Genomic DNA, 26,215 nt, shown 5'->3' on the forward strand with positions numbered 1-26,215 from the left:
GTTTATTGATTTTAAACTTTATCTTCATTAATTGGTGGATAAAATGTGTTCTAGAAATTAATTTGACAATACAAAAAATAGTTTTTGTCTGCTGTTGCAAAAGTTAACATGCTTAGTAAAGATTCCCCCCTGTGAATTAATTTTCGATCCGCGCCTGACATAGTAATAGTATCAATAGTGAAACAGACAATACTATTTTATGCAGAATGTTCCTTGAAAACGGTTCGATAAACTAAGTTTTTAGGCAAAACAGACATCCATTATTTTTTTAATAAACATGGTATTGCACACCACAAGCATCAAACATGGCTATGATTTTATTAAGCAACCCAATGTTTATATTTTCATCCACTCTACACGTGGTTGAACACAAACGATAACTCTGTTCTGAATATAATCTTCAATATAAATAACCGCTATATGGTGAAAAAAGACATACATCGATCTTAAAAGATTGTCATGTTTTAACATAAATCAAAGTAGGATATGATATGAAAAAACGACCAGTACTTACGTATTTTGAGAATATTATCCGAACACTTATACTTCCGCTCGAAATTTTACAGGAACTGAACAAATCTCGGTGAAGTCTCGTGAACTTTCATTCGAGCACCTCTGGATTTATTACATACTAAGCAACGATAAAGAAAACATTCCGAACACATTCGCAGGGGTGTGAGAGGGCTTCATTATTGCAGCTACACAAGCCCCTGCATGTGGACCACATTGTGATTTCAGATTGCGTACTAGGAAAACAATCTTTCCGTGACCAGCCTACGCTCAGGTGAATCGGGTCCGTAGGACATCTGTCATTTTAACGATAGAACATTCTATCTAATTGTGGACAAAATCAAAAACTGCTTTTCAGACAGTTTCATGCTGAACAATATTTAACGAGATAAGGCTAATCACCCCAAACTTCGAATTCACATTAATACACAATTGTTCTGCAATTTGAAATAATATAAAAGGCTTGCCGATTGAATAAAAATAAACTTTTACTTAATTATTTTTCCGATCGAAACTCCTCTCTTGATTTGCAAGAGTCTCGAACTGGTCTCGTTAAAATCCCGTGAATGACGTAGTTGAGACGTTCTCCTTGCACGGATCCAGAATTTTTTTCCGGGGGCAGTTTTTGAGTTAGCCATTGGGGGGGGGGGGGGGGTCCGAGGCAAATTTTTTGGTAATTTTATAATGTAATACAAAGACTTTTGAATTTTACAAGGGAGGGGGGGTCCGAACCTCCCCATAACCCCCATCTAGATTTGCGCGTGTTCTCGTTTTTTTCCCTGTTTTTCATACATAGGGCTGCGCAAATTTAATTTAACTTCAAAATGACAAACCTACGAGGGAGGCTGATAAAATAAAAACAAATAAAATTTTCAAACCAACGGGGTTTTTTTTTTATCCCTTTACATTAACACATATACAGTAAGTACTCAAGCTTCATGAAGGCTACCTGTAGAATAATAATGTTCTATCCTGAAAATTCTATTGAGTAACTGATATACAAATGGCAGTATTTTAGAAAAAACAAACTAGATATCATCAATTTAAGATACGGATTTGTTTGTATATACGACCCTGTTTTTACTAAGACATAATTTCTCATAAACTTACGTACGCGGGTAACGTTTTAAAACATACTGTAGCCTAGAATTATCTTTAAACATTCCACGTACAACTTGACAAATACAACAAAGGGAAGTCACTCTGAAAAATATTGCATCATTGTGAGAAGCGGGACACGTTTTCGTCTCTCTGACTGTAGGTATGTCTGCTGATCTTATAGAGACCTTCGTGTCCATCGGACTGAGTGAACAGAAGGCCAAGGAAACTTTAAAAAACGATAATGTCACCCAGAACCTCAAGTCCGCCATAGAACAAGTGAGTTGTTTTATAGCGAGTAGGCTAGGCTAGTAGTCGGTATATCCAGACTATGCTGTCTGATATATGGTAATGAATCAAGAAGTACCTTAAACTGTTAAAAGTACTGATGACTGTACCGTGTCAGTGCTTGTTAAGAAAGTTAAAGCAAGGAAACATTTGGGATAATTTAAATAATATGACCGTTGTGGCGAGCGCAGGAATTACACGTCTTGCATCATTCAGTCATTGTCAACTATGTGATATTTTGACAATTATCAACTTACATCAACGAATATTTGTGTGTGTGTGTGTGTGTGAGAGAGAGAGAGAGAGAGAGGGAGAGAGAGAAAGAGGCTGTATCTTTGATATCAATTTTGCCAATATATTTTTAATATCTTCCTTACAAGATACATATTACTGTATGCAAAATTAGCTTAAAATTGGATTGATATAAGCACAGGAGTCGGCAATCTTATCAATAAATAATACCTAGAGTCATTTTGGTCGGGGTGTGATCAAATCCAATAAAGCCCGAAGGGCTTTATGATAGATTTGATTAAGCCTCGACCGAAATTATCACCTCATAATATTCAAAGAAGGATTCCTTATTACTTATATTTATATAACTTTTTTTTTTAACAAAGGCAATTATTAAAGTCTCTGCACTCAAATATTTAATACCTGTAATCAGTATGATGGTATATGCATGCAAACATTTTGATTGCATGTGTTAACAGTCTAGACGGGACTCCCAAAACGGAGTTAACTCCCAAAACGGAGTCTTTGGCTCCATCATGCATTGCGGTAAAATGGCGTTTCTAATGTAAACAACGCATGAGTTATGCCCCTTAGTTCAAAAGAAATCTCTAAAATTGGCCAAAAACATGACAAAAATTAATTTTAAACTTTCAAAAACATTTCTGAACGTTTATTTGTCATATTTACGTCAAATGTTCATAACTGTTTACTTGTATTACGTAAGATTAATTTTTAAAATGAAAAATTCGCCTATATTTTCGATCGCGCATAACTAAAACTTTTTAGAAATAAATTAAATGCTTGGATATCATTATTTATCATTGTTTGTTGAAATATAGTCTCATTTTCATCATTTTCAGGTTTAATTACTTAATTATATTGAATAATTATGCATTTAATATGGTTAACTAACATCGGAAACGCCGCGAGCGATTATATTGTTTAAATGATAATTATCTGTTTAATTTTAAGAGTTATTGTATCTAGAATGACAATTTGTTTGATTTTCTAGGTTTTTAAACTACCAATTCTATTTTTTCAAAACAAATAAGACGTTTTTAATCATCGCTAGAGCAGCCAGTTTTTGTTAGTAGTCGGGGCCCTTTTCGTTTATGCACTTATCAATTTGTGTGTTTGGTGACTTTAAATTGTAACACAATACGAAAAAAGTACAATTTAATGCAATTTACCTTTTAGTAACGATAAAATTCCACGAAAAACACAAAAATATCACATTTTAAGCATCGTCCAAACATCCAACTTCGGAGATAAATAACTTTCTTAAGTGCAAATGAACACCTATTTCGTGCAAATACGATCGATAGTAAATTATATCCTGGGTCTTTTAAAACATGTTAGAAGTCTGCCAACACATGTAGCACTTTGCAAGATGATTTCTCGTGGACCCCACGTATTCATCGAAAAATCGCCATTTTTTGTATAAGTGCGCATGCGTAGACTCCCAAAACGGAGTCCAAAATACTTGCAGAAATTCACTTCCGTTGACTCCGTTTTGGGAGTCCGTCTAGACTGGTTAATATTACAAAATAAGATTTATTTTCAAAAGTCTTATATTTTAATTAGTTGATATCTTTAATTGCTTATCAGAAACCCTTACATACATAAAAATCTATGCTTTGAAATATACGAGAAAAAGGCCGTTTGCAATGCTACCGCTTTTTGGTTCAAAATCTACCTATTTTACATCACTAGAGGTTAACATGTATGGAATTACTTGTTTAGAATTTGCAATCAGTTTTACTTATTTGCAGTTTGGAAATCATTGGATCAACTTTACTTCCAGAATTTTGTAAATTGAAATGATATATTTATTATACATGTACCAATAATCTATGAAGATTCATTGATGGAAATCAATAGAGAGGTCTAGCAAACCAACATGTTGGTATACATGTACTTGTAGAAACTAAAATAATTCTGTGCAATAATAAGTCATCAGTGTTTGTAATGACGAGTTTCTCTTTCTATTTGTATGTACATGAATGAACATAGATTGCAAAGTACCAGTAAGGTAAAACTTGTAGGTTATATTTTCTTGTTGGCTATTTATTTTTTTTTTTTCAAAAGCCGTAATATTTATGCAAATACTGATATAAAGAAACATTAATTTATCGCATTAGTAGAGGTTTTAATATAACTCAGATTGAAAGGAAAGAATGTAAAAATAAACATTTGAAACGTTTACAAACGTGTACAAGTACTCTTAATGACTGCTAAACCTTAAATGTTATGTGTACTTGTACTCACAATTCTAACTTAAAACCTACATGTACAAATACGCATGCATGCTGGTCTGCTAAACCTCTCTATTTTATATATATAAGGCTCACTGAATGATGATTAAAAAAAATGGTCTTTACTTTCTATTTAATGTAATGAAGAGACTGAAATCAGTTGACTACTTACATTATTGCTTGATATAGGCTGCAAAAATTACACCAGGACCAATAGACAAGGATAGTGGAAAGCTTCTGTATAACATCGCAACAAAACTAAAGACCCAGATTAAGGGCCACCAGTCAATGCTAGTGGAGTATGTCATCACCCGCAAGATCAACAGTGAAATACAGCTCAATGGTAGGTTTACAGTGAAATACAGCTCAATGGTAGGTTTACAGTGAAATACAGCTCAATGGTAGGTTTAAAGGGAAATACAGCTCAATGGTAGGTTTACAGTGAAATACAGCTCAATGGTAGGTTTACAGTGAATTACAGCTCAATGGTAGGTTTACAGGGAAATACAGCTCAATGGTAGGTTTACAGTGAAATACAGCTCAATGGTAGGTTTACAGGGAAATACAGCTCAATGGTAGGTTTACAGTGAAATACAGCTCAATGGTAGGTTTACAGTGAAATACAGCTCAATGGTAGGTTTACAGCAAAATACAGCTTAATGATAGGTTAACAACTAAACACAGCTTTTAAAATGGTAGGTTAACATTTTAACAATTAGATACAGCTCATAGGTAGATAAGAAATACAGTGTAATACAGCTTAATGGTAGGTTTTGAGCAGCAATTTAGGCCAAACTTAAAAATTGATTTGTTTGATGCACTCCCATCAAAATTGCTCCTACTTAACGATTTTTTTTTCAGCCTTGGAATTTGAATTTTTTTTTAATTAGTTGTCTTTGTCAGATTCAAAACACATTTAGATTATGCTTTTGTAATGTTCAATAAAAAATGAATTTGTTTAGCTTTCTAAGTATAGAAAAAAGTAGTTTGATTATCCGATTATCAATGTGCAAGAAATGCTCAATGCTCAATCAATCCTTATTAATCACTTGCAAGAAAAATTTAAACATTTAGAATTTTCTATCAGTAATTTTGATATGCTGCAATTAAAGATAAAAGTAATGTAAAAGATTTTTTTCAAAACAACTTTGACATTGATGATTCCTAATATAATTTAGCTGCTTATTCAATATGATGTATTATATTACAATGAAATTGATATGTTCTACTCCATTGATCCTGAGACGTTTTGTTGTAGCTGCCCTGGACTACTTGCTACATCACCCCCTCCCCCCGGTGGACTGGGCCAAGTTTGAATGGGAGAGTGGTGTAGGAGTGGTGATTACCCCCGACCAGATTGAGGCGGCGGTAAGTGATGGTTTACCCTGAAGTATTTTGTTTTTAATTTATTTACATACAAGAGAAACTAAGGTCAGTAAGGGCAGGGTTAGTGACAGCACCCTATCAGTGGTTACAGGTGACGTGGTGCTATCAGTGGTTGCAGGTGACGTGGTGCTATCAGTGGTTACAGGTGACGTGGTGCTATGTACATTTTGAGATTTAATGCTCCATAGATTACACAATTTTAAATTTTATTTTCTATTCTGTATTCTACATAACGGGTACATGAAAACATCAGGCCCCGGGGCCATAAAACTTAGACGAGCTCACTTTTGATCTCAATCTCACTTTTCCACTATGTGTTCCTTTTGTAAAAGTGAGACTGAGATCAAAAGTGAGCTCATCTAACTTTTATGGCCCCAGGGCCTGATTTGTGCCATTAAAAACTTGTCATATTTAGATATTTCTCTCACTATAATATAAACATTTATCCCTGCCAATAATTTGGATTTTTTGAAGCAGCCTCTCATCTTGTGTGCCTTGCTCTGCTCTAAACTGGTGTCTGTAATCACCAGCTCGTGGTTTATTTCAGGTAGAGGAAGTGATTGGGAAGTATAAGAAGGAACTACAAGAGAAGAGATATAAGTTCAACATGGGGACACTGATGGGTAAAGTTATCTTCCCTTGATTTTGCCTCTGTCTTTGATAGCATCAATCACATATATTAATTTAAAAAATTGTTTCATAGTCTTTTTCATCAAAACAAATGTTAATAGATATCTTTCTTCTTCACATGTCTTTTAATTTTGTGTTCCTTCATATTTAACAAATTCATATTAAGTAAACCATTTGTAAGGTGCCCATGGCCAGTCTCACATGATAATTATAATATCCCTGCTTAGAAAGAGAGGGGTGTACTGTTTTACCTTTGTGTGTCTGTCTGTCCGTCTGTCTGTCTTGCTGTAACCTAGAACTGTCACATTTTTCACAGATTATGTGCAACTATTTATCACAGATGCTTGAAATTTTATCAAACTCTTTGTTTAGGTATGCCATATCGTAAGATTAATTTTTGTACCAATCAGACATCACTTTCCTGTAAAATAATGACTTTGTTTATTATACCGCAAACGAATTTTGGGGGGATATATAGGAATCACCTTGTCCGTCCGTCTGTCTGTTCAATTCGTGTCCAGTCCATATCTTTCTTATGGAGAAACATTGGAAGTTCTTACTTCACACAAAGATTGCTTATGACCTAAGGGTGTGTCATGGCCTTGACCTAAGGTCATTTGGGCAAGGTCAAGGTCACTGGCAGAAAAAGTGCAAAATTCGTGTCTGGTCCATATCTTTTTAATGGAAAAACATTGAAAGTTCTTACTTCACACAAAGATTCCTTATGACTTAAGGGTGTGTTCTGACCTTGACCAAGGTCATTTAGTCAAGGTCACTGGCAAAAAAAGTGCAAAATTTGTGTCCAGCCCATATCTTTCTATGGAGAAACCTTGGAAGTTCTTAATTCACATCAAGATTGCTTATAACCTGAGGGTGTGTCATGACCTTGACCCAAGGTCAATTGAGGAAGTTCAAGGTCATTGTTTAAAAAAAAATCAGGCTCACTATACCAATAATTCAAAATGTTTATATATTAAATGGCTGCTTGACATGTGGAATTTTGTTTTTAACATAAGGATGCTAATGTCCTCGTGTATTAACAGATAACTTGAACTTAAATGGAATTTAAAGAATAGAAATTACTTTGTATACTCATATTAGCATTAACAGTTTCAAAAAATAGAGCAGTTGTTATCTATAAAAAATGGACGGTGAAATCGATTCATCCAATATTTTCTATAATAGAAAAAATACAAGTTATGATTTTTTCTTAGCGGGGGTATCAATTGCGAGCTTGCTCACAGTACACCTAGTTTTCAGTCTAAATTTTTTAACAAAATTTTGTCAAAGATTTCTCAGCAACTATTCATCACAAATGGTTTAAAGGACTATGTGCGGTATGGTGAAATATCTGCCCCTGATTTCAACCACTTTTTAAATAGTATCGTATAGAAATCAAATCTTCATATATCATTGTACAGAGGATGCTTATAACTTTTATCTTGATTTTAGTCATCATTGCTCATTCGCTGTTTATCTATGATGTCAACTAAATGACCTTATTCCCACAAATTTGCAAACAAATGAAAATATTCTCATTTTTGCTTTATATTTTTCATTCTGAAGTATAGAGCGCAGGTCTGCTCAAGTACGATTTTAACATATCTTTTTCTTCAGATAGTTATACACATTATACTAAAAAATGGTATTTGAGCAAGCCTTCGCTTGATTTTTCCCAGTTGAAAAACCATCTGAAAACCCCCGTAATTTGCTAGTAAACATCAATTTATCCAAATAAGGCAATCGTCATTTCTACATTATGACGTCAATGTTGTGATAGCCTTTTACACCTTTATTTTCAATATGAATTTAACTATCTTTCACCTTCTTTTAAGGCTCTTTATAAAACTTTTATTTTGGGGGCCAAAAATGTATAATACCGCACATAGTCCTTTCAACACTCTCTTCGTTTAGGCATTCTTTATGGTGGGATTTATTTTTAAACAACTTCGTTATGAACTTCCTATAAACTGTCAACTTTGCTTATTTTGTACATTCACGTCAGAGCGGGATATTATACATATACAGTGGAGCCTCAGTTATCCGGACGCTTTCATTCCCAAGTCCAATCGTCTGGATAGGTGAAGCGTCCGGATATCTGAAATGTGTCTATTGTTGTCATGAATGATAATGTATTTGTATACAATGGCTCCCAGTGTTGATACTAGGTTTTTTTTTTTTGCCTTTTATACCATATAGCAACACATGCTAGAATTGTCTGTTGATATGAACGTTTTTAGATATAAAGAACTCTGCTTTATTTTATTGTTTTGTCATGAAATATTAACCGGCTAATAATGATAACCGAATCTAGCTAAATTCTTTGTGTCCAAGTGTGATATGTGTGTGATACACTGTTGTTCGCAATTTTCCAATTTTTAGCTCACCTGAGCCAAAGGCTCAAGTGAGCTTTTCTGATCACAATTTGTCCGTTGTCTGTCGTCGTTGTCGTTGTCGTCAGCGTTGGCGTTGTAAACTTTTCACATTTTCATCTTCTTCTCAAGAACCACTGGGCAGATTTCAACCAAATTTGGCACAAAGCACCACTAGGTGAAGGGGATTCAAGTTTGTTCAAATGAAGGGCCACGCCCTCTTTAAAGGGGAGATAATTGAGAATTATTGAAAATTTGTTGGTATTTTTCAAAAATCTTCTTCTCAAAAACTATTCGGCCTGAAAAGCTCAAACTTGTGTGGAGGCATCCTCAGGTAGTGTAGATTCAAGTTTGTTCAAATCATGGTCCCCAGGGGTAGGGAGGGGCCACAATGGGGGGATCAAGTTTTACATAGAAATATATAGACAAAATCCTTAAAAATCTTCTTCTAAAAAACTATCAGGCCAGAAAAGCTCAAATTAAAATGGGAGCCTCCTCAGATAGTGTAGATTCAAGTTTGTTCAAATCATGGTCCCCGGGGGTAGGGTGGGGCCACAATGGGGGGATCAAGTTTTACATAGGAATATATAGAGAAAATCTTTAAAAATCTTCTTCTAAAAAATTATTTGGCCAGAGAAGCTCAAATCAAAGTGGAAGCTTCCTCAGGTAGTGTAGATTCAAGTTTGTTCAAATCATGGTCCCCAAGGGTAGGGTGGGGCCACAATGGGGGGATCAAGTTTTACATAGAAATATATAGAGAAAATCTTTAAAAATCTTCTTCTAAAATATTATGAGGCCAGAAAAGCTCAAATAAAAGTGGAAGCTTCCTCAGGTAGTGTAGATTCAAGTTTGTTCAAATCATGGTCTCCGGGGCTAGGGTGGGGCCACAATTAGGGGATCAAGTTTTACATAGAAATATATAGACAAAATCTTTAAAAATCTTCTTCTAAAAAACTATCGGGCCAGAAAAGCTCAAATTAAAATGGAAGCATCCTCAAGTAGTGTAGATTCAAGTTTGTTCAAATTATGGTCCCCGGGGGTAGGGTGGGGCCACAAGAGTTTTACATAGGAATATATCGAAAAAAAATTTAAAAAATCTTTTTATCAAAAACTATCGGGCCAGAAAAGCTTAAATTTGAGTGGAAGCATCCTCAGATAGTGTAGATTCAAGTTTGTTCAAATCATGGTCCCTGAGGGTAGGGCGGGGCCACAATGGGGGATAAATTTTTATATATAGAGAAAATCTTTAAAAATCTTCTTCTCAAAACTATAAGGCCAGGAAAGCCCAAATTTAAGTGGAAGCATCCCAAGATCATAAAGATTCAAGTTTGTTTAAATAATAGTCATGGGGTATGGTGAGGCCACAATGGGGGATGAATTTTTACATAGGAATATATAGAGAAAATCTTTAATATCTTCTTTTTAAAGACTATTTGGCCAGACAAGCCTAAACTTGTGTAGAGGCATCCTCGGATAGTGTAAATTCAAGTTTGCAAAATCACAGTCCCTAGTGATAGGGCTGGGCCGTGATGGCGGTTTGAATTTTTACATAGGAATATATAGAGAAAAATCTTTAAAAATATTTTGGGAAAGTTTTCGGTCCAAAACTCGGTACTTAGTGTGAAAGCACAGGTTATGCAGATTTAAGTTTGATGAAACCATGATTCCCTAGAGAAAAGGGGGGCCACGAAATGGAGGGGGGGGGGGGGTAAATTGGAATAGAGAAAAATCTTCTTACAGGTAGAACAACAAAAGGGGCTTGGTATTTACCAAAAAAAAGAGGTGGATAAAAATTGGCAGATTTTCTATTTTTTTTAGCAAGATCTACTGTACTTAGTTGTCAAGATATTTTGATACTGTAATGCTAATTTGATCAGAATTAAGGCAATTGTTGCTCAGGTGAGCGATGTGGCCCCTGGGCCTCTTGTTGAAAGTGGTTTGGGAGGTCAGTGTTTTTATACAAGCTACTCATGAGGATCTAGCATGTAAAAAAGGTGTGAAACTTAATTGACAGGGGTAATTTTTTGTACTGAGTATGGTATCATCAAATTTTACCGTCCGCTTAAATGAAGCAAGATAAGTAGTAAATCAGTGTTTTGTGGTAAAAACAGACCGTCCGGATCCGGAATGCGGAATTCCGGATAAATGAGACAAAATAACATATAAAAAATCTGTTCCCAAATAAAATCGTCCGTAAACTGAAGCGTCCGGTTATCTGGCATCCGGATATCTGAGGCCCCACTGTATTACATGGCTTTGAGGGCGACATACCAGAATATTTGCCCCGAGGTGACAGGAAAGCCCTGGAATGTTATGTAGCCTGATGCCGAAGGCAGAGGGCGACATAACACTACTGACCAGGCTTTCCTGTCACCGATTTTTGAGGAACTGTATACGTTTGCTTAGCTAAATTCCGAACCCGATGTAATTAATATGCAGAATGATTGCATGCAAGGATGATATAACAGTTTCGGGAAGGCAATATAACCATTTCCTGTGAAATATAACTTTTTCCGGGAGGGCAATATAACTATTTCCGGTGTTATTCAGCAATTTTCAGGGCATAGTAATAAAATTATCTAATTTGTGACATAACGAAAAAATTTATTCTAAAATGTAATATCACTAGTTAGCATTCCCTCGCAGATATATTGTTATGCTTGCAGACCATTGGCCAACTCACTGAACCTTTTTGTTGCAAATGTTTATTATTCTTAATTCACCAATAAGAAAGCGAACTTTTTTTAGTTTTTAGAGGTACAGTAATTAGTGATGTTCCAATCATCGATTATAATCGAAAATCAATCGATTGTTATCGCATTCTAAGCGCTCGATCATAAAAGGTTTCATTACGATTAATCGGTTAAGGTTTTTTTCCCTTTCAACGAGCACATATCATGAACAGAATATTCTAGACGCAAACTATCTAAACCCTAAAAAGGCGCGCGGTCTGAAAATTGCTGACAAGTCAGACGAGCTCGCTATTCTTACTCGGGAAATATAGCACATTCTAGAATTTGGACGCATTTTGGTTTCAAGAAAATTATTGTTGGACTGCCTACAAAGGAAAATCTTTTGAATATAGTTTTTTTTATCGCTAGAAATACTAAGTAAATCAAATTACGAAAGCCTAGTAATGAGTCTGTTCTTGTAACTTGTTTATTTACATTTATTTTTTAAAAATTTCCGATTATAATCGATAATTAGTTAGTTGCGGGAAACCAATTATCAATTATGAAAATCTCACCGATTCCCATCACTAACAGTAATAACACACACACAATCATGTTATGAAAACATGCTTTTGATAGATGCATGCTCCAGATTAATATGATTGGTAAAATTTCTTCAATGAAAGTGTGAAGGAGCCAATCAAAATAAGGCAAGAATTATTCATGTGAACAAGAAAAGTTCATTAAGTTGGCCCACAGTCAGTAAGCTTATGCATATATGGGAGACTGACAGTGCGTTTATGATGATGAGGTAAATTAAGTAACTATGCATAGTGATCAATTTCTGCAATGTTAGATGGTATTGACTCTCTTGTTTGGAGATGATAACAACTTTGGTGTCTGAATTCACCTTTAGGTGAAGCTCGATCTAAGCTGAAGTTTGCAGACGGCAAGATTGTGAAGAATGAGGTAGATATGCAGGTGTTGGACTTGCTGGGTCCAAAGACAGAGGCGGACCTAGAAAAACCAGTCAAACAGAAGGTAAGAGACCTGAATACAACCCCAAAACCCAGCTACATCAAGAGACCTGAATACAACTTGGAAAATAAAACCTAGCAAAAGGCAATAGGCTTAAAAAACCCCTGTTGATAAAAAGATGAGATAATGCAAAAAAATCATACAACAAAAAGTTGTAAGACTTAGAAAAACCAGCCAATATGCAAGAGTAGGATATCAGGTTTTGAACCATTAGGCTAAACAGAATAGGGGTATGAACATTGGTATTTCAAACTTTGCTATATTGGATATGATCATGGATATTTTGGAATGAGTAATTTTAGTCTTTATCACATTATCTCTCTGCATTTTAACCACAATACTGAATTTCTCAATCATTATAACTCAGAGTCTTTTCTTGGCCCCTTTAGTTTGTCTAAGGTTTGACTGTTAAAGATGGGTTGTAAGTTATGTGCTATCACTGTATCTTTTCCATTGTTTTGTTGTGTAGGCTACTAAGGAACAGAACAACAGTGGGGCCAAACAGGGAGTGAAGAAAGAGTTCCCGCCCACCGATAGTTGTAAGTTACAGTAAATATGTATGTATGAATAATTCAGACTCTAAATGTATAACTGGTAAGTAACAGACAATGTGTACCTGCATGGTATGCACACTGTTGAGAATCACGGCTCTTGATTTATAAGTTGAATCAGTAATTCACAATTTTCCTCTGTGTACAGAGTTGATCATTCTGCCTCACCAAAATACTGTGGTTTCATCAATATTCGCTGAATACCAATTTTCGTCGATTTTGTTATTAAGTTGATCCATGATATAAAGTGTTCATTGAAGTGCAATTTCTATGAATATTTTGTATCAATAGGGTCATTGGCCACAAATTTAGGTATCATTGAAACTGTGATTTTCATCGACGAAAATTCATACCCATGAATACTAATAAAACCACAGTAACTTATAGAGCTGTAGGTCATAAAACAGTGTTAAACTTCATCTACAATTTTATGTACACACAAGTGATAAACAAAGCACTCAATTTGCATATATATGCTACCATTTTAATTAATCTGTCTCAGAAGTTAATGAAGTTATCTAAATAAACAATTTTAGTATTGTTTGTGAAATTAGACATCATTGGATTTGCATTTTTCTTGTTTCTTTCACAGTTGTGAGTGATGCTGGAGAGGTGAAGAGTTTCATGGAGATAATGGGGCAGGCCATGAAGTTCCATAAACCCGGTATATAATACTAGAGAAAGGATTGTTGTCGGAACAGAAGGACAGTCACATTGATTTTAGATACATGTGTTGTTTTCTCAGTCTTTTCTTTATGATAATAATATGGTGACTTAAAGAATCCTAGATTCCATAAATTGGAATTCAAAGAACAGAAGACATTTGCTGTTTCATTTTTGTATTATTAAGGCAAACTTTAAAACTTTTCATTAGTGACAATCAGTATGTAGGAACAGAGTGTATCCTGATTAATGACCTTGACCTGTCCTTGAAGAGTTGTCATCCTTTGTATTAACGTCCTTGACATTGTGTGTATCTTCCTGTAGGAGAGAACTATAAAACAGATGGCTATGTCATCACTCCATCCACAATGGACCTACTGAAGAAACATCTCACCGAGATTGGGGGAAAGGTAAGAATTGCTTCACTTAGATTGGGGGAAAGGTAAGAATCATATCACTGAGATTGGGGAAAGGTAAAAATCGTCTCACTGAGATTGGGGGAAGGGTAAAAATCGTCTCACTGAGATTGCGGGAAAGGTAAAAATCCTCTCACTGAGATTGCAGAAAAGTTTAGAATCATCTCTTGAGATAGGGAGGAGTTAAAAATCGTTTCTAATAAGATTGGGGAAAGTTATAAATAATATCTCGGAGATAAGAGGAAAGGTTAGAATCATCTCACTGAAATTGGGAAAAACTGGAAAAGATAAGAATCATCTCAATGAGATTGGGGAAAAGGTAAGAATCATCTCAATGAGATGGGGGAAAAGGTAAGAATCATCTCGATGATGGGGAAAAGGTAAAAATCATCTCGATGAGATGGGGGAAAGATAACTACAGAATCATCTGTACAAGATTGAAGGGAAGGTGAAAACAGAATTTTATGGAAGATTAGAATTGAAATTGTGGGAAGATAAGTACTGAGATTTGGAGAAAAGTAAGAACAGAGATTTGGAATGTGCATATGTTGGAAAGCTTTTCAATATCTCTTAGAGGTATAACAAATTACCTGTAGATGAATTAGAATCTGACCTTTGTCACTGTGCAGGTTCACACCCGTTTTCCACCAGAACCAAATGGAATCCTCCACATTGGGCATGCCAAAGCCATCAACTTCAACTTTGGGTATGCAAAGGTCAGTGTGAATTGGCATTCAGAAAACTTTTAATGAAATAATGGAATTAAAGATGTTTGACTGCTTAAAAGTTGGTTCATTTTTCAAGCTAAAAGTAGATTTGAAAAAAAAAATTAAGACATTATAAAAACAAAATGAAAATGAATTCAACATTTATCATGTTTATACCGTAAAATCTGGTTTATTGCATGCACCTGTGTATAATACACACTCCCAAAGTTGGGTGATAAAAAAAGCTGTTCCTTTGTTTAATATGCACCCCTAAAAAAGAAGAAATTTTTAATTGAAAATTTTGAAAAGTGATCAATATGCATGTGTTAATAATGTATTCAAAATGCTGAAAAGTAATATTGTTTGTCGATCAAAACCAAAACTACAACAACAAAAATGATTTAACTGATTAATTATTCTAATTATTTGATAAATGTTAAATTATAAACATTGTGAAGAAACGTTTCTTTAAATATGTGGAAATAAAATTAAGAATAAGGTATTTGGACAAAGTAAGTTTAGTTTACTCTCATGCAACTTGCATAACATACGATATCAGCAGTCATTCTCCTGCAGTATTCAGAATCACGGCTTGAAAAAAAAGGAATAAAATTTTGTTTCTATGTTTAACAAGCGCCTCACACTTTCAAATCTTGGCTGAAAAAAAAGTGTGTGTTAAAAACGAGACTTTATAGTGTGTGACTCATAATTTTTTTTTGCAAAATTGGTTTAAAGCAATATGAGCTGCATTTTTCATGGTGAATTTTTTTTTTACTAAAATGTTCTTTTCTACCTAAATGACAAAAATATCATAGTATTTAAATTTCTGTTAGCCATATTTTTGTGGAAAAGGCTGTTAAGAAGCCTTATTTGGAGCAAAATTGAATTATTGTCGTCCTGTACAAAAATTGATTTGCTATATATTCCTTAGAAGAGAAATATCTCCTTTGACAAATATTAATGATTTTTTCAAACCTTATTTATCATAAAAGTTTAAGTTACATGTAGACTTATCATACTAGCAGGTTTTTGCAACAAAATAAAATTCTAAAAAATACAGCTCATATTGCTTTAATTGTCAATTTGGTCCATATAAACCATTTTTGTATTGATACCAATTTTGACATGTTATTATGAATCTGACATTGTAGAAGCACGGCGGAAACACGTATCTGAGATACGACGATACCAACCCTGAGAAAGAAGAGGAGAAATTCTTCACTGCCATCAAAAACATGGTGGAGTGGCTCGGTAAGATGATGTCCATTATCTTGAATACCGTAATTTGCCAAATATAATACACATTTTTTTCTAGAAAACTTCTTTGCAAGAAATGGGGTGCGTAATATACACCCAAATAGAATTTTGACACTTTTTAAGGCATTAAGCCATGCTTGACAGTCTTCTAGCGATAGTCCAGTATGGCATTTTATGCAAATTTTTCTTCTGCATCGCCAGCTATATGCGCACAAGAAATAGGTTTTTAAAGTACCGGAACCAAGTTAATCAGTAACATTACCTCTGTTTGTTTACCACATTTTTAAAACATTAAATTATTGTTTGGGCGTATTTAGCAGAAAATGTTTGCCCTAGATAAATTAAATTAAAATAGCCTTGTAAAATTAATATAAACTGTTTACTTGGCAATCAGAGCTGTGCATTCACCATCTCCCTGTAGGCTGCCATTACAGATGTTATCAATAGATCTGTGCAAAAGATTACGATATCAGGCCTGGTCTGGTTAGCATACCACAGCCCTTCAAGATGTTTGAAGATTACCGCTATGCAGAAAGTCAAGACTTTTAAAAAATCCGCATCAGAAACATCACATCCTGAATATAAAATTTTCCCCATTTCCCTGAACCACCTTAACATTTTTGTCAACAGTGTTAGTGAGCATCATACACCCAAACTACTTTTTTCACAAATTTGAAACCCAAATATACACAATGAATTATATTCAGCAAATTATGGTATAAAAGATTTACCAAACATTTACTAACTCTAAAGCCCTTTTTCAGTACACCATCACTGTGTATAGTACATGTTATTGTCCAGAATCTTTTAGAATTTTTTGTTTATTCTGAGCATGACAAGCTGTTAGATTTGTTTTCAATAAAACATAATCGAATTATTTTTACCGTTATATAACAATACTTCTGTTACATCGATTGCTGTAATTATTTTAACTTGTTTTCCTTTAGGGTACAAGCCATTCCAGGTGACCCACGCCTCGGACAACTTTGACAAACTTTACGCGTACGCTGTTGATCTGATCAAGCGTGGCCACGCCTACGTGTGTCACATGAAGTCTGAGGATCTGAAGGGGTTTGATACGCCGGACTCCCCATGGAGGGACCGCCCCATAGAGGAGTCACTGCAGCTGTTTGAAGTAGGTCACAATCTGTTAGTCTTTGAGGGGGGGGGGGGTTGTGTTGAAGGTTGAGGTTGGACTTTGACAGTTGGGGAGGGAATGGGAGTGATAGTGGATGAGATGGATGGGCTGCCCTATAGAGGATCCCCCACAGGTTGTGGTCTGTCAATCGGACCACTCTATGCATGTTTGGTTGGGGGGGGGGGGGGGGGGGGGGTTAAAGGAGTGAATGAATGATTGAGATACATCTATTGTAGTTGGAGTTTTCAAATATTTATATGACAGTGTCACTGCACACTCATCAGTTAAACTTGATTTATTTTAATATCTTTCAAAGCTAAGGTTGATATGAATTCAATAATGATGCATTGTTATAATAATGCATGGGTATGAATGAAAACCATGTTGTAATCAATTAAAAAGGATAATTTTTGTTGTTGTAAGATTGATAGAGTGATTATCGTTTTACAACATTTATGGCTTTAAGTTATATGTTTGACACAAGGAAGTTATAGTAAAAATTATATTTTTATAACTTGAAGAAAACTTACATAACCTAGCTGACAGATTATAAGTACTGCAAGTGTACCTCATGTATAAGGTGTCATGAGTGATTTTATATTCATCTATCTAATACTGACACTCTACTTAAACTTGTCTGGTAATACTATTTATTCTGGCTATATCTAAATGAAGGATATGAAAAATGGAAAGATTGGAGAAGGGGAAGCAACTCTAAGGATGAAGACAACTCTAGAGGAGGGAAAGAAGGATCCAGTGGCCTACAGAATCAAGTTCACCCCCCACCACCGCACAGGGGACAAGTGGTAAGTCAGATAAGTCTCACCCCCCACCACCGCACAGGGAATAAGTGGTATGTCAGATAAGTCCCACCCCCTACCACCAACACCACCAACAGGGGACAAGTGGTAATTATACCCCCGCTCCAAAGGAGAAGGGGTATACTGTTTTACCCTTGTGTGTCAGTGTCTGTCCTTCTGTCTGTCCATCTGTAACAAATATTTCTATCGCATTTTTCTCAGCAACTATTTACAGCAGATGCTTCAAATTTCAACACACTATTTATTTAGGCATGCCATATCCTGGGATATATTTTTGTACCAATCAGAAGTCAACTTCCTGTTAAATGATGAATTTGTTTATTTTTAGCCTAAATTTTCAAACAAATTTTGGTCAAAGATTTCTCAGCAACTATAAATAGCCAATGCTTGAAATTTTAACACACTACCTGTATTTGTTTAGGCATGCCATATCGTGGGATATATTTGTGTACCAATTGGATGCCAGCTTCCTGTTTAATGTCAACTATGCTTAATGTTAATATGTTAAAGGGACTTGGACATGATTTATCAAAAATTTTATTTTTATTTTTTATGTATAAAATGGTTTACTGGTGCATTTAAATGATTGACCAAAATATTGAATGTTAAAGTCAAGCTACAAGCGAGATACAGAGGTAAGAATTGGTTGTTATGTAAACAAAGCTCGAGTCTTATAGTTGTTTACAAAAAATGTAATGAAGAGAATTCTCATTTCTTTGACAAAATGACAAGTAAGAACAATTTAAACTAATTCAGTATCTTCATAAATACTATTATCAACAAAAGAAAGATACATTTGATTGAAACTTACGCCAATAGCCAATACAACACATATGTAAAAAATGACAATATTCGAGTTTGTTTACAAAACAGAGAATTTTGAACTCTGTATCTTGCTTATAACTTGATATTTGACTTTCAAATTTTGACTTAGCATTTTAAACCTCTATATTTATCAGTATAAACATTGAAAATGGAAAATAAAATTTGAAAATTTTAAGTCAAATCGTGTCCAAGTCCCTTTAAGTTGTGGTTGAATAAAGATCGGTGGATTCATGCTTTAGCTTTTATGTCCTTTTTATGTCTGTCTATAAGATGTTTAAATTTGTTTTAGACAGTTCATGATTTTATTACAGGTGTATCTACCCAACTTATGATTACACTCATTGTCTGTGTGACTCCATAGAAAACATCACACACTCACTCTGCACAAAAGAGTTCCAATCAAGGTAGACAATCCAGAAGAAAAAGGGTTATCTTTTACTTATAAATACCGGTAATGGATGAAATTTGGCTTAAAATTTCAATGATAAATCCTTTATTCATAACAACAAATCGATCAACATGTTACATTAATTCACATTTACATGAAGATATTTTTTATTAGGTCAATTTATTTCTTTTGGCATCAAATAACTTGATATAAAAAATTGAAATTCCGAATAAGAAAACGATAAACAATGATAATTCATGATTTATATTATTAAAAAATAAGATAGTTGTACTGTATGTTAAAGTAAAACTCCTCTCGTTTTAGGCGGTCGTCGTATTACTGGCTGTGTAATGCGTTGGATGTGTACTGTCCAGTACAGTGGGAGTATGGTCGACTAAATCTGAACTACGCCGTCGTCTCCAAGCGAAAGATCGCCAAACTTATCAACGAAGGTTACGTCAGGTGAGTAAAGTAGGAGAGAGAGAGAGAGAGAGAGAGAGAGAGAGAGAGAGAGAGAGAGTTCACAACTTATCAGTGAGTCCAGTGTGTAAAATAAGAGAAAAAGGCATCACTGCATCTGAGTCAATGATGGATGTGAATTGTTTGAAGAAAAGAGACCAAAAAAAAAGATAAATGGATAGTACTGTATTGTGTTTTAATTTTGAAATGAAATCAAGTTGTTATTGATCTAAGAGTAGAAATAGTTATGGATCACATGTATGTGTGTAACCTTGGATTAAACATTTTGTACTTTGTACATGAGTCATTGCTAGACATCACAGACTTGCCGTATTTATAGACACAGTCTGTGGCTCTTTCAGGGACTGGGACGACCCCCGACTGTTCACGCTGACCGCCCTCAGGAGGAGGGGGTTCCCCCCGGAAGCCATCAATCTGTTCTGTGCCAAGGTGAGACAAACACTTTACATCACCAATGGTTATCTTCAAACCACATTCTTTAAATATGAGTTGTTTATGTTGATGTTGTTATTGTAGTCCTGTTTCTCATTTCGAATGTACCCCAGTAACCATGGTAGACTTGTATATCATTGATTCCATTTTTTTTTCTTTGATTTTAACACCTTTAATCTAATATTTTTTTTATTTGTTGAAGTTTTTTTAAAAATTTAAAACAGGATTACGACATTCAAAAATGAAAAACAAAAAATGATTGTTTGTTGAACTCTGACTGGATAAAGTAGATGTGATGATGATTTTGATTGGTTGTTTCAGGTGGGCGTGACCATGGCTCAGACTGTGATTGACCCTTCCATGTTGGAGTCCTGTGTCAGGGACGTTCTCAATGTCACAGCTCCAAGGTCAGTCAAACCCACCAATAAACAGCATCATATCTAGAACTTCTCTATCTAGTGTTAACAAAAAAATTTCAGCTAGTAAACAACATACTACCGTTAGGTCAATCTATCCAGTTACCTGCCATGTAGTGTTCTTTTTGAAGGCTTCATCATACATGTTAACCTACAGTGATGAAAAATAGGTAGATTTTAAACCAAAAAGCGGTAGCATCGCGCGCGGCCGTTTTCGCATATATTTCAAAGCACAGATTTTTATATTTATTAATTTAAAGATATCAACTAAAATATAAAAGCCTTTGAAATTTAGTAATATTAACACTAGCAATAAAAATGTTCGCATGCATTTACCATTATATATTTGATTACCGGTAAGCTATTTTTAAGGGAAAATATTTGAGTGCAGAGACTTTAACAATTGCCTTTGTTCAGAAAAATAGGTTAAGTTACCAAAATTGATCATATAATATAAGAACTAGTAGGAAAACGTATATTCTTTTTCAATATCAAAACGATGTTTACATGCTTATTTATTAAATGCAGCATTCAATAAATTGAAGTCAAGTTTACTGTTATGGCCAAGTTAAAAGATATATTAAGTCCTCGTTAAAGCCACGTGTGGAATTGCAAAGCTTCTTTTTCCTTTGCGAGGATAATATCGACATGTCTTGTAACTAATGTAATCACGGGAAGTGGCTTCTTTCATCGTTCAATGTAAAACACATGCTTGAAAACTTGTCACTCAAGCGACTTAATAAAGCCTTTGTGTGCCTCCGATTCAAAGTCACACGCTAATTTCAAATCCGAAAGTAGGCGGGAGACAGAGCCAAAAACGGTAGACTTCCGCGTAAATCGGTAGAGTTAACATGAAGCCTTCATGAGATATTTTATATGAGAGAGGTTTAAACCGAGTTTTATCGATGACAAAAAGAGATGTAGATTATTTGTATGATTAGAATTGTACACCAACTTGTATTCGTAAGAAATTTTTGCGTGGTTCGTGAGAGCCTCGTTGTCATGAGTATTTCTCACTGCGAATGAGTCTTTGTCCTATGGATTAAAAACATGAAACAACATGTGTGTAGATGAGGTTTGAAGGCGAAAATTAGTCGCTGTAATCCAGTTTATTTCCAGTAGTTTGTGAATTAAAAACTTAGCTAATAAAAATTGTTTTACAGCATTTTGTTAATCTTGTGTGTGGTTCATGCTACATCTGTATCATTAAAATTACACAATTAAACTGTCATTATTTTTAAATAATTAGATGTTGTTTCAGTTGAATAAATGTTCTCTTGACTTTATAGGTCGAATTGCCACATAATTTCTTTTTATCACAAATTTCAGAGCAATGGCTGTTCTTGACCCTCTTAAGGTGACAATCACAAACTTTCCGCCTGACCAGGCTACATCACTGACCGTACCAAACTTCCCTGCAGACGAAAAGCGTGGATCTCACAGCATCAGCTTCAAACCAGTGATTTACATAGAAAAGTCCGACTTCAGAGAGGTACATGATGGTTCTAAGATGACAGTTGTTGGCAATTGAGTAGAGATGAGTACTCTAGTTAGATTTGCATAGTAGTGGTTCTGAAGTCAAAGAAAGTTTTGAAAATCTCGGAGTGCTGACAAGAACCGAAAAATTTTGTAAGAAAAATTTGTATGATGTAAACTCAGGTACTTAATATTTTTTTTATCAAGGTTGCTGGAGGGTCAACAAACTCTTAATCCCCAGATCTACCTAAAGTTTTAAGATATGATTAGTGTATATAAACTATTACTCAGTCAAGAAAAAATTGTTTTTTCCTGTATTTTTATGTAGAGCTCTTCTTTTAAAGAAGATCAATACAGTCTAAAAATGGCCACAACTTTTGAGTCTCTAACTCTATAGATTACTGACACTCTGACAACATCTGAGAACTAATGTAAGATAAAAATTGCATACTGAGATCTAAACTAAAAAATTTTGATAATCTTTTAGAGTGCTGACAAAAACTATAAGAGATTTGCGGAGAATCAGTCTGTGGGGCTGAGGCATGCCGGCTACATCCTCACAGCAGAGAAAGTTGTCAAGGTACGTCATTATAAAGAGAGTTCTTCAAATTGTTTGTAAATAACCCCAAGCAACCAGACTATGTTTTTATAGCAGAAAAAACGTCAAGGTTTGTCATTATAGAGAGGGTTAACTTCAGATTGTTCGTAAATTACCCCAAACAACCAGAAAATGCACAGTGTAGGAAGATTCAAAGGCAGTGTTGATATGATTCCAGCACATTGTTTATTTGTTTCAGGATGGCAGTGGAAACGTGACTGAAGTTGTGGCCTCTTGTAAAAAGACAAACGACACAGAGAAACCCAAGGGCTTCATACACTGGGTGTCTGACCCACTCGTGTGTGAGGTCCGGCTCTACGAGAGATTGTGAGTACATTATGTGCCTTTATTTTATACCATATACAGTCAAAACTGCCGAAGCGGTCACCCCTATTAAGCAGTCACCTTTCGTATGCGATCATTTTATTTCCTCCCGATGAAAAATCCTATATAATTGCCCTCTAAAGAGCGGTCACCTGTCTAACGCGGTCAGCGGTCATCATATTTTGATCGGAAACTGTACAGTCGACTTGCATTAGGCGGCCATTTTGGCCGGTCACATGATTTACACCCGGGGATTTTTAAACATGGCTTCCGAATGTCGGTGATAAACGTAAACAATAACTATACGCTTGAGGCGAGAGAAACCAAATAAATCGATGTATTTATAAAACATAATTGGCAGATTAGATACGAATGGGAATCAAGGGAATTGTTTAAACATGTATTAACAATGTTTGTTTTATAAACATGAATGAAATAGGTGTCAAAAATGTCCGCGGCAAGAGAAAATTGCTTGATTTCATAATATGATTTAAGTTCAGATAGGGTTAGTTCAAAACTTAATTGTTGATTTGTGTTAAAAGTGTTTGTTTTCTATATATACGGTACTCATGAAGATACCAGTAATTAGTGTTATAATTGTGAAAATATCAGCGACAAGGTTTTACCACGTATTGACTTTTTTCAAGAAATTGAATAATTTTAAAAAATACAAAAATTGCATGCACAATGCATTGTTATGTACTTGTACTAAGTCTTGTACTTATTTGTAAATATAATATATACTATAAAAAACATTTAATCACTTACTTTATCTATCATTTTGATACATTATTGTTTTATTGTGATAATTATTTTAATAAGATATAAGTCTCTATTCAAAGGTCACCTCTGTTAAGAGGTCACTTTGGGTGCCTCCCGCAGGTGACTGCTTAATACAAGTTTCACTGTACGTGTTTTGGACAAGGTGAGACAGCAACTGGAAGCTAGGGCTGTATCGCCCTTGGGGCTGATATTTCTCTGTCTCAGCCCGTGGTCAAGGGGGTGTATTGCCCTCAAATTTAAAATCGCTATTTCCCAAATACCTTTGCTTTAAATTAAGACTAGTTTGTGTAATAACAATAGAATAACAAATAGATAATACAAAGCATCACCTTACACGTCTTAATATTTTTATTTATTGCTGAAAATTGAAAAATAATATGTCAAAAATAGTGCTGAAGAGTGATATGTATCTAAGCAAGGGAAGGTAACCTACACAATGGTTGTGTATTTAGAACAATAGCACGTTTTATTTAATATTAATCAACATTTATATTATGGAGGATAGAGAGAAGGATGGAACGAGACTTAATTTTAGAAAACCAGAGATTAGACTGGAAAAATTAAGTTGTAAAAATAATGGACGTTCTTTTGAACGTTCTCAAACACCTTGCTATAACAGTAGGAATTTTATGAATGGAATCTGGCAGGAAACTTATGAAATCCCCGTGAAAGACTTTGACTTATTAGGACATTGTTTAGGATGGAAGTTTCTCTCTCGGTAATTTTGAATTCTAGGAGATAGTGCTTCATTTCAGATGATAGACTCCCTTCTACTGTATTTCAAACGACAATGGTTTGTCAACAAAGTCTGACAACTCTAACAGTTCTTAACATATATAAAATAGAATAAAAAGGAATGAGTTTTGTAAATCCGAAAAAAATCTATAGCTTCTTCATGATAAATGATATTCCTTATTTAGAATTTGAATAAAAGTCTTTGACTTATGATATATGATTTAAACAACATCACACTGTTGTTTTGATCATCCCACGAAGGGTATCTGCCAAAGCCCTTCCAGCTTGGGTCGATACCAACTGCACGGGCTGATATCAGGGCCGTGATCAAAACAACAGTGTGATATTCTATACATATGCACTTTTCCTGATGAGCCAGTCTGATTGAAGTTTGTCTGGCTTTAGTTTCCTGTTACTGTATTTGAGGTATTTATTAGGTCTGGCTTTTGTTGCCTGTTACTGTATTTGAGGTATTTATTAGGTCTGGCTTTTGTTGCCTGTGACTGTATTTGAGGTATTCATTAGGTCTGGCTTTTGTTGTCTGTGACTGTATTTGAGGTATTCATTAGGTCTGGCTTTCGTTGCCTGTGACTGTATTTGAGGTATTCATTAGGTCTGGCTTTTGTTGCCTGTTACTGTATTTGAAGTATTTGATAAGAATACACATATCTGTTAAAGACGTACAGTCAGTTTGAATTGATACAAAGGGGAAATCCAATAACTCTTCATTGACACTTCATTTAAAAAATAAACAGCACTTTTAAACATTGTTCATACGTGTACTTACATTTGAGAATGGCCATATCAATGCAATATTCCAGAATCATTAATATAATTGTGTTTTTACGATAGTGCAACCGTCAAGCGATAAGAAATCGAAGCGTATGGAAATCATTGTGTCATCATAAAAAGAGTTCACACAGAATTGAACTATAGACTTTCCCTATGGTTCATATAAGGAAACATATTTGCACATGTAAACATCTATTTTAAACCACAGAAATAATCATGAACAAAAACAAATTTCTTACAGACATTTATAATGGAAAACGTTGACATCTTTACTATATTCGGAAAATACTGGACACCTCGTTCAATTTTTCAACAGTATCATCCTGGTACTTTTCATGTCATTTGCAATGCAATATCTCCATAGACATTTATTTTTGGTTGTGTTGTTTAAAAAAAACTGAAGCAGAGGAGAGGCTATTTCAAATAAAAAAATCTTGACTTTTTTCATTCTAGCAGATAGACTATAGTTTTGGCACAAATGTATTGTTGATCATCGAAACATTATGCAAAAAGTTCTGGAAGCAGAAATTTGGGACAGAGTATAGTTGGACATTGGATGAATAACTTAATATATTGAATTAAAGATTGTCAGGAAATTATTGATGAATGAAAAATGTTCTGAGAACTTTATATGAAAGCATTTGTATATTCCTTTCAGATTTTTCCATAAGAACCCAGAAGATCCCTCAGAAGTTCCAGGTGGTTTCCTATCAGATATAAACCCTGTAAGTTGTTTAATTGTTTTCTTTTTATACCCCTGCTCTGAAAGAGAAGGGGTTATACTGTTTTACCAATGTCTGTCTGTCTGTCCTGTTGAATGACGACTTTGTTTATTTTTAGCCTAAATTTTCAAACGAATTTTCTTCAAAGATTTCTCAGCAACTATTTATCGCAGATACTTGAAATTTTAACACAGTATTTGTTTAGGAATGT

The 26,215-nt window shown here is 34.7% G+C and overlaps 1 protein-coding gene across 1 annotated transcript in view; it reads left to right on the forward strand.

Annotated features, from left to right (window-relative positions):
* Positions 1 to 1,697: 1,697 nt before the first annotated feature.
* The window catches only part of LOC128158465 (glutamine--tRNA ligase-like), a 30,195-nt gene continuing 5,677 nt past the window's right edge, over positions 1,698 to 26,215 (forward strand). Inside the window, exons 1-20 of the mRNA XM_052821321.1 lie at positions 1,698 to 1,887; positions 4,572 to 4,725; positions 5,641 to 5,750; positions 6,316 to 6,391; positions 12,359 to 12,483; positions 12,950 to 13,019; positions 13,624 to 13,695; positions 14,019 to 14,104; positions 14,740 to 14,826; positions 15,969 to 16,068; positions 17,022 to 17,209; positions 17,888 to 18,018; positions 19,170 to 19,262; positions 19,571 to 19,708; positions 20,068 to 20,155; positions 20,480 to 20,565; positions 21,904 to 22,066; positions 22,538 to 22,630; positions 22,848 to 22,975; positions 25,941 to 26,007. Coding sequence (XP_052677281.1) covers positions 1,774 to 1,887; positions 4,572 to 4,725; positions 5,641 to 5,750; positions 6,316 to 6,391; positions 12,359 to 12,483; positions 12,950 to 13,019; positions 13,624 to 13,695; positions 14,019 to 14,104; positions 14,740 to 14,826; positions 15,969 to 16,068; positions 17,022 to 17,209; positions 17,888 to 18,018; positions 19,170 to 19,262; positions 19,571 to 19,708; positions 20,068 to 20,155; positions 20,480 to 20,565; positions 21,904 to 22,066; positions 22,538 to 22,630; positions 22,848 to 22,975; positions 25,941 to 26,007 — 2,169 coding nt within the window. The 5' untranslated portion in view covers positions 1,698 to 1,773. The remainder of the gene's footprint in view (positions 1,888 to 4,571; positions 4,726 to 5,640; positions 5,751 to 6,315; positions 6,392 to 12,358; positions 12,484 to 12,949; positions 13,020 to 13,623; positions 13,696 to 14,018; positions 14,105 to 14,739; positions 14,827 to 15,968; positions 16,069 to 17,021; positions 17,210 to 17,887; positions 18,019 to 19,169; positions 19,263 to 19,570; positions 19,709 to 20,067; positions 20,156 to 20,479; positions 20,566 to 21,903; positions 22,067 to 22,537; positions 22,631 to 22,847; positions 22,976 to 25,940; positions 26,008 to 26,215) is intronic.

The sequence above is a fragment of the Crassostrea angulata genome, chromosome 8 (genome assembly GCF_025612915.1).
Source record: "Crassostrea angulata isolate pt1a10 chromosome 8, ASM2561291v2, whole genome shotgun sequence".
NCBI classification, from domain to species: Eukaryota; Metazoa; Mollusca; class Bivalvia; order Ostreida; family Ostreidae; genus Magallana; species Magallana angulata.